The sequence below is a fragment of the Capsicum annuum genome, chromosome 11, assembly GCF_002878395.1.
Source record: "Capsicum annuum cultivar UCD-10X-F1 chromosome 11, UCD10Xv1.1, whole genome shotgun sequence".
Lineage (NCBI taxonomy): Eukaryota > Viridiplantae > Streptophyta > Magnoliopsida > Solanales > Solanaceae > Capsicum > Capsicum annuum.
Window position 1 is genome coordinate 122,236,080 of NC_061121.1, and position 15,714 is coordinate 122,251,793.

Here is a 15,714-nt window from a genome sequence, read left to right on the forward strand (position 1 = left end):
ATGCCTTTAAAACCATTACTTGGGTTGTGTAGCTTTGGTTCCGCTCCCCCTGCCAAAAGGGACCCAGTGCATGTAGCCGCAACACCAGGGAAGAAAGTCCAGGATGACTAATACATCCCCCAAAAATAGTGTGACATCATTCACACGGTCTCCAACACCAACCTTATATTAGCAAATATGAGTTTCAAGTTTTAGTCCCCTAGGGAACTCCACCTTCTACGGCTTTTCTACACACCATGCCATTATTTCCCAATTAAAATCACTACAAAGAAACCAACCAATCCATTAACCATTTATTAACCTAGGCCATTAATAGTGGTATCGGCATATAAACAATAACTTGCAAGTATTATCCTAAGACAAACCATAGGGGATTCCATGTACCCAACATGATTTCCTATTAACCAAAAACATGGCAACCAATTCCTTCACAATCCATTTAAAACCATTTTAACCATTCATATCACTTGGGGTTCCATTACTAAGTTTAAACTATGCATAAGTTCCATTGAAAATCCATTATTTTAATGTAAACATTGTTAAAGGCATTTTATGAAACACATTGGGGGCATAATATAACAAAAACCAATTCCAATTACCATTAAACCATTCCCCCATGAAATTCAATTACCCAAAATCACCATTAATGCATATAAAAGCATAATTAAAACAATGGGAAACCATAACCGACCATTTAATACCAAAACCCCCAACTCATATTTGAAAACCAAAATCATATAATCAATGAAGTCATGAAAACATTCGTAAAACCATGCTTTTAGATAGAATTTACAAAGAGGTAAGAGAACAAGTCTTAAACCAAGATGATGATAGAAATGAATCACCACGACATGCGCCAAATCAATCTGCTAGTTGAAACCCTATCTTCTTGGCGAAAAACTTTTTATAGAATTATAGAGTGTTTTAGAAGAGTTTCTAAGTGTTAATAGATGTAATAATAGGATAAATAACCTCCAAAGTAGGTTAGAATACCATAACTTAAGTTGCACCAAAATCCCATCACTGGGATACAACTGACCCTCACACATCGTACCTTTCTAATAAAAGTTATACCCTCCACTCTTATCATAGCCTCAACCTTTAGATCCAACACTGCCCAGCATATGAGTCATCCAAACAAGTCGTATCCAAAGTATATGATCCGTACCCTTCATTCTTCACCCTGGCAGATTTAAACCCAAAGAAGATTTAGATAATGTTCACCATACGAGTCCATGGTACAGCTCGTACGCTGGCTTACGGCTTATGGTGAGCCACTCATACTCAAATCCAACATAAGTAACTAAATCTAAGATTAAGTTTATAAACCAAACGATTTATAACCAGCAATACGACTCTTACCCATAAGTCATATCAATTCCAGTAGCCAAAATCAATCCTACCAACCAACACTGGTCAGTATATGACTGGACCTTACCATCTGTATCTGAACATATACTTTGTACCCATGAGTCGTATCGGGTCGAGAGACAAAAATTCTATGAAATTTTCTAAGGTCTAGAAACCAAGGTATTTAAGTCTCCCTTACTAGGAACATTCGTTCCTAAATGAAAAACATGGTAGGGGTAACCAAACGTACGGGTCATTTGTATTATAAAAAATATTTCCAATCTCTAACAAAGTTTGAAAACAAAGAGGAAAATATATTGATCATTTCTATTACAAACAATGAAATTAAAGATGTGCTGAAGACATATACCTTCCGCACGAATCCCAGTAGCAGAAAATAAATATGGACATTTGGATTTCATGTCCTCCTTCACTTCCCATGTAGCTTCCTCCACCTTATGGTTACACCAAAGAACCTTAACCGAAGCCACATCCTTGGTCTACAACCGATGAACCTACCAATACCAGATCTTAACCGGGACCTCTTTATAAGACAAAGAATCTGAGATACCTAATCCTTCCAAAAGAATAACCAAAGAAAGATCACCAATGCACTTCCTCAACATGGAAACATAAAAGACCGGATGAACCAAACTCAAGATAGAAGGAAACTCCAACTCATAATCAACATTATCAATTCTCCGCAATACCTCATAAGGACTAATATATTGGGGACTGAGCTTTCCCTTCTTGCCAATTTATACTACCCCTTTCAAGGGAATTACCTTGAGAAAAACCTTATCCCCAACCTCAAACTCCATTACTGTATGCCTAACTCTGCATAGTACCTTTGGTAACTTTGGGCAGCTTTAAACATATTCCGAATCACCTTTACCTTCTCCATAGTTTGGTAAACCATGTTGGAGCAAATATATTAGCCTCGCTAAGCTTAAACCAACTAATAAGAGATCTACATCTCCTACAATACAATGCCTCAAAAGTATCTATACCAATACTAGAATGATAGCTATTATTGTAAGCAAACTTCACCAAAGGTAGATGCTCAATAAAATTGCCATTATAGTCAATTACACAAGCCCAAAGCATATCCTTCAATGTCTAAATACTTCTCTCAACTTTCCCATCCATCCACAGATGGAAAACAGTACTCAAACTAACCTTAGTCCCAACCTTCTCTGAAAATATTTTTGAAAGTGAGACGTAAACACCATGCCACTATCATAAATAGTTAAACATAAAATCCATAAAGCTTCACAATCTCCTGAAGATACAGCTTCATATAATCCTCCACAAAGGTAGTGGTCTGCACTGGAAAAAATTGAGTACACTTAGTCATCCTATCCACCGTGACCAAAATTGAATCACATTGATTCTGAGATCGAGGAAGACTAGTAACTAATTCGATATTAATCAGTTACCACTACTATTTGGGCTAATCAATTTAATGATACAATCATCCTAGCCATATGTTCTCAACCTTAACCTATTGATACACTATTCACTTGGCCACAAAATCAGCCACCTACATCTTTTTGCCATTCCACCAATAGATCTCTTTGAGATCATAATATATGTTAGTGGAGCTGGGATGAAGAACATAGTCTCATGCGCCTTAGCCAAACTCCTCTTTCACAACACGTCAACATCAAGAAGATACGAACTCCCTTGGTACCTTAAAGTACCATCACAATCATTATCAAACACCACTACATTTTTTCTATGAAAGTCACTCATGATTTTCATAAAGATAGGATCTAGAACTTGCTTCTTCTTAATCTCTACACCAAGAGACAATCAAACCAGTTGTTGCACCACTATACCTCTATCGTTAGAGTCAAAGAGGAAAACTCCAAGACTATCCAAACTCCCTATGGATAACCTACTAAGAGCATTAGCAACAACGTTAGCCTTTCCTGGGTGGTAGTGAAGCCTCATATCATAGTCCTTAAGAAGCTCAAGCCATCAATGGATAACCTGCTAAGAGCATCAGCAACAACATTAGCCTTTCCTGGGTGGTAGTGAAGATTCATATCATAGTCCTTAAGAAGCTCAAGCCATCTCCTCTTGCTGAGATTAATCTTCTTCTGAGAGAACACATACTGTAGACTCTTATGATCAGAAAAGATATCCACAAGCACACTATAAAAATAATTGCCCTATTTTCAAAGAAAATACAATTGCAAACAGCTCCAAATTATGAGTAGGATAATTTTTCTTATGCACTTTCAACTTCCTGGAAGCATAGGCAATCACCTTCCCATGCTACATCAAAACACAACCAAGCCCTACCCGAGATGCATCACAACAAACCACGAATCCATCATTGCCATCCGACATAGTTAAAATTAGAGCCGAAGTTAACTTATCCTTAAACTTTTTTAATCACCCTTCATAAGCATCTGACAAAGAAAACTTTACCTTATTCTTAGTTAACTTAGTCAAAGAAGCATCTATCGGCAAAAAGCTTTCCACAAACAGCCTATAATACCCTGCTAAACCCAATAAGCTTCGAATGTTAGATAAAGTCATGGGTATAGGCCACCTATTCACCACAACAACCTTTTGTGGATCCACCAAGATCCCCTCACTAGATATAATATGACTATAGAAAGTTATAGCGTCGAACAAAAACTCACAGTTGGAGAACCTGACATACAACTATTGTTTATTTAAGGCCCGCAACACCACACGAGGGTGATTAGCATGCTCTACTTTACTCTTCAAATAGACTAGAATATCATCAATAAACACAATAATGAAGGTGTCCAAATACTGATTAAAAACCCTGTTCATCAAATACATAAATGTCGCCGAGCATTACTCAACCCAAATGACATTACTAAAAACTCAAAATGCCCATATCGAGTATGAAAAGCTGTCTTAGGGATATCCACCTCCCTAATCTTTAGTTATTGTACCCATACCAAAGATCTATCTTAAAAAAGAACTTCGCACCTTGGAACTGGTCGAACAAATCATCTATCCTTTAAAGAGGATACTTATTCTTGACCATCACCTTGTTCAACTACCTATAATCAAAGCAAATCAAAAGGAAACCATCTTTCTTACGCATTAACAATATTGGTGCTCCTAATGGGGACACACTAGGACGAATAAACCCTTTATCTAAAAGATTTTGAAGTCTCTTTTTGAGCTTCCTCAACTCAACTAGAGCCATTCTATACAAAGGAATAGAAATTGGATGAGTGTCCTGAACTTGATCACACGCAGCCCAGACGGGGGCCTTGTCGTAATGGGTATCCCAAGTCCACCTAGGACCGAGGACCACCCCCATAAACCAACCCAACCACCTTATACAACCTTAGATGAGCTGAATTTCAAACATATAACAAGATTGTGTAATGCTCTAAGGAAGACTTTAGGATAGGGTCATAAACATGACCGATCTAACAAAGTCTGTCTATACTAAACCAACCATCGATACAATACCAAACCCAAAAGAATATCAAAACATAATATGAAAGTCAAACACAAAATTTAATACAATAGAACAACCAACAATATTATCCAAGGGTGTAAGCCTCAATATCCATCTTGATGCCAAGGTTAACACCAATACTGATCTCACTTATTCAAACCCCCAAAATTACCATAAATCCTCTATCCAAAAGAACACAAATATCTGGTTGGGACATGCCCCCAACATGGCCAAAACCAATATTCAAAAAGAAAATAAAAAGTCTAAGAATGTCGAACATGAAATGATGCCTTCCAAAAGGATGGAAGCTCACCACTTCAGTCCAATAAGATATCTCCAAATCAAGTACTATAAAGGAGGAGTCAAATATCCTATTCCGATATAGCATGGGTATACAGCCACCAGTGGATGGGTTTGTAGGTGAAAACTAGCATGAATATTAGAATAAGGATAAAGTAATGCAATTTACAAAAACCAAGTGAAAAACACCTAATGCAAACCTCCATACAAATATATAAATGCTGGAAAAGGGACTGGGTATAACATGCCATTTAAAACCTTAACCTGGGTTGTGTAGCTTAGCCGTCCTACCACCTATGGGACATATGGATTCAGCTCCCCTACTAAAAAGGTCTCGATGCATGTAGCCACACGACCTGGCAATAACCCTGAGATAACTAGTACATCCCTCTAATATAAACGTGACACTCACACGTGGCCATTTAAGACCACTTATATCGGCAAATATGAGTTTCAAATTGTGATCCTCCTGGGATTGCCAGCTTACACGACTTAGCTTACACTTTTCGCTATTAATGTTTAGTTAAAGCCAAGTCCAAACAATCCAAATATCCATTTATTAACCAAGGCTATTTGATAAACTAGTGGTATCGTCATACCACTATACTTGCAAACATTATCCATAGCCAAACAATTTAGTTTATGGGGACTCAGGATGCCCTTTCCATTTACTATATTAACCTCTTGGGAGACTACCATGTTCTCTCCAAGAATTACCAATTAGCCATTGAAAAATATTTAAGGTTTCATATATAAGATGAAAACAAGGAAGAGTTCCATAAATATATCTTTATGAGCATTTTATCAAACACCTTGGGGGCATTGTACAACCAAAACAAAATTCCATTACCACTAAGCCATTACAATGAAATTACGTTATCCAAAACTACAATTAATGCATAAAAGAATAATTAAAAGCATAAAAAACATAACTAAGCCTTTACCATCAAAATCCCCAAATTAATGATTGAAAACCAAAACCATGCGAAAGTTAAAAAACCATGAAATCAACCCTATAACCATGCCTTTAATTGAAATTACAAGTAAGGAAGAGTATCACGCCTTAAACCAAGAAGATTGATGGAAAAATTCACCAAGACCAGCCACAATGTAATCCCTTAGTTGAAACCCTAGCTCTATGCTCCAAAAGCTCTTGAGAGAATTATGATATGTTTTGGAAGAGATTCTAAGTGTTCAAGTTTAAAAAATAGGGTAAATAACTTCCTTAATATATAAGAAGTCATGGGTCCTTATTAGGGCAAGTAGGGAATTGTCCAATATACCCCCACTTAAATCCTATAAAAACCCGACATAGGGTTACGACTGACATCCTTATAAGTTGTAACCTCCCTTACGGTTGACACCCACCAAATCTTAACTAATCCTCAATCATGGATCAGTCACTGTTTAGTATATGACTCATCCACCTAAGTCATAACCTCAACAAACAATCCGTACCCATGATCCGTATCCCTGGTGGAATGTAAAACCAGGAGGATCAAACACTGACCACCTTACGAGTCACCTATATGACTCATACCCTTGTCTTACGACTCAAACCCTTAATTCGTATCCATTCTAGTGTCCAAGACCATCCTACCAACTAACACTGGTCAGCTTGCAATAGGTATTCATCACTCGTACCCCAGCTTATGGCTCATAGCATGAGTCATAATTGGTTCGAACAACGTGATTCCTAGAAATCTTCTAATGGTCAAACCTGGGATTCTTCGGTCTCCCCCACTAGGAACATTCATCCCCGAATGATGGACAAAGTAGGGGTAACCACACCCAGATTCATTTGCATTATCAAACATTTCGCTTATGAAGACAGCTTAAGGAAAACCATAAAAAACATAACTAAGCCTTTTCCTTTTTTCCAAACCACACCACATCCTTTATAGGAGACAGCTTAAGGAAAACCTTGTCCCTAACCGCATATTCCAAATCCCTACACCTAATATCTGTATACCACTTTTGATGACTTTAGGCAGCCTTGAGCCTATCCCAAATCACCTTAACCTTTTCCATAGCTTGACAAACCAATTCCAGACCAAACAAATCAGCCTCACCATGCTCAAATCAACCACTAGGAGATCTACACCTTCTACTATTCAAGTCTGCAAGAGGATCCATACAAATAATATTATGATAGCTATTATTGTAAGCAAACTCTACCAAAGGTAGATGCTCTACCCAACTGCCACCATAATTAATCACATAGGCTAGATGAATATCTTCAAATATCTGAATAGTTTTTTCCATTTGCCCATCCGACTATGGGTGGAAAGCCATACTCACACTTACCTTAGTCTCCAACCCTTTTTTGGAACTGACACCAGAAGGGGTACATAAACTGCATATCACAATAGGAAATAATTGAAAAAGGCGCCCCATATTGTTTCACAATCTCTTGAAGATAAAGCTTCACTAAATCCTCTGCTGAAAAGCGAGTCTGCACTGGCAAGAAATATGTAGACTACATCATCCTATCTATAATGACCCAAATCAAATCAAATTGGTTTCGACACCGACAAATACCACTAGCGAAATCCATATTTATTTCCTCCCACTTCCATTATGGCAACTTAATCTCTTGATACAATCCACCAGGCCTCATGAGCTTAACTTTAACTTGTTGACACACTAAACACTTGGACATAAAATCAACCACATCTCACTTCATGCCACTCCACTAATAGATCTCCTTGAGATTATGGTATATCTTAGTATAACTAAGATAGAGAACATTGTGCGACTCATATGCCTCAACCAAGATCCTTTGCCAAAAATCATAAACATCAGAAACACAAAACCTCCATTGGTACCGCAAAGTACCATCACCATTAATCTCAAAATCAGCCACCTTTTCTCGCCAACACTACCCTTGATTTTTATCAAGGTAAAATCCAACACTTGCTTCTCATTAATATTTTCACCGAGATATGATGTAACCACTTCTTGCATTATAACACCACCATCCTTGGTGTTCAAGAGATGAACCTCAAGATTTGAAAAGCAATGACTATCCTTCACAAATTCTTGCTTTCCTTCTTCCACATAAGCCAAACTACCCATGGATAACATTCTAAGAACATTATCAACTATGTTAGCTTTACCTAGATAGTAGTGAAGACTCATATCACAGTTCTTGAGAAGCTCAAGCTATCTCCTCTGCCTGATATTAAGCTCTTTTTGCAAGAATACATATGAAAAAGTCAGGTGATCAGAAAATATATCCATGGGGACCCCATCCAAATAATGCTGCCATATCTTCAAAGCAAACACAATGGTCAATAGGTCTAAATCAAGAGTAGGATACTTCATCTCATACACCTTCAACTTCCTGGAAGAATAGGCTATCACCTTCCTATGCTGCATTAACATGCAACCAAGACTAGCCTGAGATTTATCACAATAAAGGACGAAACCATCACTGCCTACCGGCAAAGTAAAAACTGGATCCGAAGTCAACTTATTCTTCAACTTCTCAAAGCTCCCTTCACACACATGCAACCACAAAAACATAACTTTCTTCTGTGTAAACTTTGTCAAAGGAGCAGCTATCGATGAAATGCTCTCCATAAAACACCTATAATACCCGGCTAAACCCAAGAAGGTCAAAATATCAGATAAATTCATAGGTTTAGGCCACTTCTTCAACACAACAACCTTTTATGGATCCATCATGATCCCTTCACTAGAAATGATGTGTCCTAAGAAAGTCACAACATTCAACCAAAACTCATACTTAGAGAACTTAGCAAATAATTGCTATTTCCTTAGGCTCTGCAATATCACATGGAGGTGATTAGCATGAACCATACTACTCTTTGAATGCACCAGAATCTCGTCAATAAAAATAGTGATGAAAAGATCCAAATACTACCTAAAACCGCAATTCATTCGATTCATAAACACTACCAGGGCATTTGTCAATCCAAATAACATCACTAAAAACTCATAATGCCAATACATAGTATGAAAAACCATCATAGGGATATCCACCTCCCTAATCTTCAATAGATGGTACCAAGACCAAAGATATATCTTAGATAAGAACTTTACACCCTACATTTGGTCAAATAGATTATCTGCCTGAGGAAAAAGATTTTTTTTCTTGACTGTTAACTTATTCAACTGTCGGTAGTGGATGCACATATTAAGACAACCATCCTTATTGTGCACAAACAACACCGGCTCACCCCATGGGGAAATGCTAGGATGAATAAACCCTTTATCTGGAAGATCCTTAATTTTCTCCTTGAGTTTCCTTAACTCAGTAAGAGCCATTCAATACATAGGAATAAAAATTGGATGATTGTTGGGAAGCAAATCAATAATAAACTATATTTCCCTATTCGTAGGAACACCTGGAAGCTCATCCAGAAAGACCTCTAGAAACTCATTAACCATAGGGACTAAAGAAAAATGAGGACCTTCCTTTGAATATTTAACCCGAACCAAGTGATAAATACAACCTTTAAGGATTAACCTTCGGGATCTATGAAAAGAAATAAACTTCCCCCTAGGTGATAAGGAACAACCTTCCCATTCTATTTTCAGCTCACCAGGGAACCTAAAGATTACCCTATGAGTTCGACAATAAAAATTTGCATAAACAGAATGCAACTAATCCATACATAAGATTAGATCAATATCTACCATACCCAACTTAAATAGATCCAACAAAGTCTGCCTACCACTCATAGATACCACATACCCCATATAGATTTATTCAACAATGATCGGCCACCAAATTAGAAGTATACCTCACAACCGATAGAACTTCAAAGAATACATTTTCACAGACATTCTCTCTTTCTTGAGGTTCACAAACTTCTCCATCATAACTTCCTCAAATCTTGAGAAAAGAATCGATCCATAAATATATCAAAAAAGGCCTCCCACAAACCATCTTTTTCTACACTACGCTTATCTCTGTCCCACTCCTAATACCATAGATAAAAAACCTCTTTGAGATGATAGGCTGTAATATTTACTCTTTCCACATTAGTAGCCCTCAATACCCAAAAGATCTTTTCAATCTCATTAAGAAATCCCTATGGGTCTTTCTCCACCTTTACTCTTGTAAAAGTTGAAGGACCTATCATCCTAAAATTTCCAAGCCTAGCAGCCATAAAAGATACAATATTGGCCGTACCCCGCTCTACCTATGCACCAACCAGTTGGGAAATAGCATGCATAGACTGACAAAACTTTGCATTCATCGCATTGCCCTAAGGAACCTGAAAAGCAGTAGGAGGAATAGAAGGAACTCTGATACAATTAGGAATAAGACCATAAGATCAAAGATGTACTCTAGATGTTGGAGGCACTCCTTAAACATTATCCCTAGATGAGATAGAAGAATTTCCTTATGTTCCAGATCTAGAAGGCAAAATCGAAAATATGAACAAACAAGATTTAGAGAAGATTCCAGGATTGAGAAGTCAATCTTTAAGTGTGAAGACAAAGAAAGTGAAACATTCCTAGATGTCTTGCAGCCTATACCTTCTGAGTGTGGCATGCTACACACCCCTAAAAGAGACTCTACTCATTATATCTTTATGGACTCCCAATTGACGAGAAACATAGCTCTGATACCAACTTTATGCAGCCCAAATTGGGGGCTTTCCATAATGGGAATCCAAAGTCCACCTAGGACCAGGGACCACTCTCTTAACCCAACCCGACCACCTAATATAGCCTTAAATGAGCTGAATTTCAAGTATATAACTATATTGTGCAAAGATCTTATGAAGACTTTCAGATATGGTCTCAACCATGACCAATCCGACCAAGTTTGTTCATACCAAACCAACCATCCATATCATACCAAACCAGAGAGAATATATAAAACATAATATCAAAGTAAAACCCAAAATATGATATGATAGAACAACCAACAATATTATTTAAACGTGTAAGCCCCAACATCCATCTCTATGCCAAGGTCCACACCAATATTGATCCCACCCATTCCAACCCCCACAAGTAACACAAAGCCTCTACCCAAAAGAACACAAATTTCTAGTTGGGACATGCCCCCAATCATGGCCAAAACCAATATCTAGAAAGAAAATAAAATGTCTAAGAATGGCTAACATGAAATAATGCCTTTCAAAAGGATGGAAGCTTACTACTTTAGTCCAATAAGTTGTCCCCGAATCAAGTACTATGAAAGAGGAGTCAAATATTTGGTTCTTCCATAGCATGGGTATACAGCTGGAAGTTGATGAGTAAGCGGGCGAATACTAGCATGAATCTCAGGATAAGGATAAAGTAATGTCATTTACCAAAACCAAGTGAAAACCATCCAATGCAAACATCCACACGCATATATAGGTGCTGATAAAAGGGAGCAGGTTTATCTTGCCATTTAAAACCTTAACTTGGGTTGTATAGCATAGCCGTCCTACTACCCACGAGCAATATGGGTTCAGCTCCCCCTACTAAAAGGGTCCCATTGCGTGTAGCCACACGACCAGACAATAAACCTAGGATAACTTGTACATCCCTCCAATATAAATGTGATACTCACATGTGGCCATCGAAGACCCCTCATATCGACAAATATGAGTTTTTGGTTTTAATCCCCTCGGGATCGCCACCTTCCATGGCTTAGCTTACACTTTCTGCTATTAATGTCGAATTAAAACAAAGTCAAAACAATCCAATTATACATTTATTAACCAAGGCTATTTATAAACCAGTGGTATTGTCATACCACTATACATGCAAGCACTATCTATAGCCAAACTATTTAGGTTAATAGGACTCTCAGTGCCCTTTCGATTTACCATATTAACTTCTTGGGAGACTACCATGATTTCCACAAGGATTACCAATTAGCTATTAACCTTTGTAAACTTTTGAAAAACAATTAAGGTTTCATTTATAGGCTAAAAACAAGAAAGAGTTCCATTAACATAAGTCAATGCAATAAACATATATTTATAAGAATTTTATCAAACACCTTGGGGGCATAGTACAACCAAAACTAAATTCCATTACTATTAAACCATTACCTTGATATTCCATTATCAAAAGCAACCATTAATGTATAGAAATCATAACTAGAAACATAAGAAATCATAACCAAGATTTTAACATAAAAATACCCAAATCAATGATTGAAAACCCAAGCCATGCAAAAGTAAAAAAAACATGAAATCAACCATATAACCATGCCTTTAATTGAAATTACAAGTAGGGAAAATAATCATGCCTTAAACAAAAAGATTGATGGAAAGAATTCAACAAGACTAGCCCCAAAGTAATCTTTTAGTTGAAACCCTAGCTCTTTGCCCTAAAATTTCTTGAGAGAATTATGATATATTTTTGTAAGATTCTAAGTATTTATGAATAAAATAACAGGTAAATAACCTCCTAAATGTATTAGAAGTCATAGGTCCTTATTAGGATAAGTAGGGAAATGTCCAGAATACCCCAACTTAAATCCCATAAAAACCCAACAAAGGATTATGGCTGAACTTCTTACGAGTCGTAACCTCCCTTATGATTGATACCCACCCGAATGTAACTAAGCCTCAATAATGGATCAAACACTGACTATTATACACCTCATCCACCTAAGATATAACATCAGCCTATGATCCGTACCCATGATTAATATCCCTGGCAGAATGTAAAACTAAGAGGATCAAATACTAGCCACCTTATGAGTTACCTATATGTCTCGTACCCATGCCTTATGACTCAGACCCTAAAGTTGTATCTATTCCAGTGTCCAAGACCATCCATCCAACTAACACTTGCTAGCTTATGAAAGGTCTTCACCACTCGTACCCCAGCTTACGACTCGTACCATAAGTCATAATGGGTCTGAAGACCAAGATTCCTAAAAATTTTCTAAAGGTCCCAACCTGGGATGCTTCAAGATCAATACCAAAATCTATTTCCCTATTAGGAACACCAGGAAGATCATCCGAAAAGACCTCTGGAAACACATTATCCTCTGGAACTAACTAGAAAAAAAAAACTTATGAGTTAGAATCTTTAACCCGAACCAAGTGCTAAAGTCAACCTTTAGAGGTCAACCACCAAGCTTTAATATAAGAAATAAATCTCCCCCTAAGAGCTAAAGAAACATTCTCGCATTCTATAACTGGTCCACCAGGGAACCTAAAGATAACCCTATGGGTCCAAAAATCCACGGACACATAATAATTGTGCAACCAATCCATACACAAAATGAAATAAAAATCCACCATACCTAACTCAAATAGATCTACCAAGGTTTTCTTGCCACCAATAGTTACCACACACCCTCTTTAGAATATCTTAGTAATAATCGATTCACCTATGGGGTAGACACAAAAAAAGGATAAAAAATAAATTCCAAATTTAAAATAAAAGTTACAACCATTTAAGGAGTCATATAGAAGAAATTAGACCCTAGGTCAACGAAATAATATACATCATGAGAGAAAAACTTTAACATACCAGTGACAACATCAGGTGATGCCCCAGATTCCTGTTAGGACGCAAAAACATACAAGTTGTTCTGACCAATACTAGAACCAAGAGTAGTAACAGAGGTAGATGCAACACTGCTAGGTGTAGGAGCAGAAGATGAAGCTACAGGAATCTTATTCGCCCTTGTAGCAACCTAATTAATCAGACAATCATTGAGCTGATGGCTTACCTGACCACACTTGATGAATTTTTCCCTTTATTCATCACAATAACACCGATAAGGATGACCATAGAACCAACAAGAAAGGCATGAAGAAACTAACTGACCTCCACTTGCCTGAGATTAGGCACCATTTGCCAGGAAATTATCATAACCATGATGATGCCTATCGCTCGACTAGTAAAGAGAACAAGCAGAAGAGTAAGAACCAGAACTCCCCAACTTGTTTTTCTTCCATTATTCACCATCCAAATCACACTGAGACTGAGCACCTCCTTAGTTAGAAAACCTACATCCTTACCCTTTATATGCCCAAACTCCACCTACTTCGTATTTTCACCCTTTACTTGTTGAATATGAATAGTCAACCTTGAGATTTTGAGATATTTAACCAGTAAGGCAGTATTTCTCTCCAAAATCAAATCCCAATCCAACACAGAAGAGAAATTCCTAATTTTTAGCCGCATGTTGGCCACTAAATAAGGAGCATACCTTTACAGTTGGTTAAACTTCAAGGCATATTCTTTAACAGATATCCCCCCCTGCTTGAGGTTCAAAAACTCCTCCATCTTTGCTTTCCTCAACTCTTAGATAAAGAACTGATCTAAGAAGGCCTGTGAAAAAGTATCCCATAGAACTGATTCTTTAACATCACCCATATCCCTATCCAACTCTTTATAGTACTGATAGTAACCTTTTTGAGCTAATAAGCTGCAAATTTTACCCCTTCCACATTGGTATCCTGTATCGATGAAAATATGTTTTCCATTTTATCAAAGAAGCCATTTGGATCCTTCTCAACCTCTACTCTAAAAAAATTGGTAGGACACACCTTCATAAATTGGCCAACCCTTGTAGCCTCAGCAAACAAAGCACTAGTCGCACCCTACACATCATGATAAGCGACCATCTGAGTAATAATATAAATAGACTAATGGAATCCCATATTTTTCACTATGCATTAAAAGGGACTAGTAGAAATCGGTGAAACTCCAGAACTATCAGGGATAGAACTGTGAGATCGAAGATAAACCCTAGAAGTAGGATGCATCTCTTCAGTATTACCTATAAATGGGTTAAAATAATTTCCTTGTTGTTCCAATCTACTAAGCATGAGATGAAAGATGAACAAATAATGATTAGAGAATATTCCAAGACTAAGACACCAAGCTTGAAAATAGAATAACAACAAAGTGAAATATTCCTAAAGTTCTACTATCCTCTCCCTTATGAGTGTGGTGCACTACATACCCCTAAAAGAGACTACTTAACACGGCTTTGTGGAATCCTAATTGACCATAAACCTAGGCTCTCATACCAACTTGACATGATGCAATTGGGTGCCTTATCATAATGAGCATCTTAGGTCTGACCAAGATTGAAGACTACCCTTATAACCCAACGCATACACCAGTCGCATACCCTAAGTTGGATGAGTTTGAGCATGTAGCAAGATAGAGCAATAGCTCACGTGAGGACTCTGGGATAAGATCACAACTGTGACACACCCAACTAAGTCCAACTATCCCATACCAACAATCTAACCATACCAAAGTCCATAACCAAATAAGTTCCAAAATATAATATAATTAATCCCATAATAAAAAATGATGGAACAATGACAAATTGTCCAATAATGTCATCCCTTTAGCTTATTCCAATGCCAATGCCGACACCAATACTGATACCACCTATTCCAACCCATAGAAGTACCACAAATCCTCTAATAGAAAGAGTATTAAAATCTGGTAAAAACCAGATATCCAAAATAAAATCAAAGTGTCTAAAAATATCTATAACATGAAATGGAGCCCTCTGAAAAGATGGAAGCTCACCACTTTAGTCTAGCACTGATTCTTAAGTTAATCGCTATGTAGGAGGAGTAGAACAGTTGGTTCATACATAGCGTGTGTATACAGTCGACAATAAATGGGTTAGTGAG

General features: G+C 37.3%; 1 protein-coding gene across 1 annotated transcript; it reads right to left on the bottom strand.

Annotated features, from left to right (window-relative positions):
* Positions 1-8,275: 8,275 nt before the first annotated feature.
* Positions 8,276-14,341, bottom strand: LOC107846416. The gene is made up of 5 exons (XM_016690819.1): positions 14,271-14,341; positions 13,880-13,949; positions 13,633-13,745; positions 8,477-8,702; positions 8,276-8,383 (listed from the first exon to the last, which is right to left on the bottom strand). Exons 1-5 carry the CDS (start codon positions 14,339-14,341, stop codon positions 8,276-8,278), a joined length of 588 nt encoding a protein of 195 aa, XP_016546305.1.
* Positions 14,342-15,714: the final 1,373 nt, after the last annotated feature.

Excerpts from the sequence above, each read along its gene's own strand:
- LOC107846416 (XM_016690819.1), bottom strand. The coding sequence starts at position 14,341 with ATGGAGGAGTTTTTGAACCTCAAGCAGGGGGGGATATCTGTTAAAGAA. Across the intron at positions 13,950-14,270 it reads GCCTTGAAGTTTAACCAACT|TCGAGCGATAGGCATCATCA; the intron begins GTAAAGGTATGC and ends TCTCTTTACTAG. Across the intron at positions 13,746-13,879 it reads CTAATCTCAGGCAAGTGGAG|GTTGCTACAAGGGCGAATAA; the intron begins GTCAGTTAGTTT and ends CTGATTAATTAG.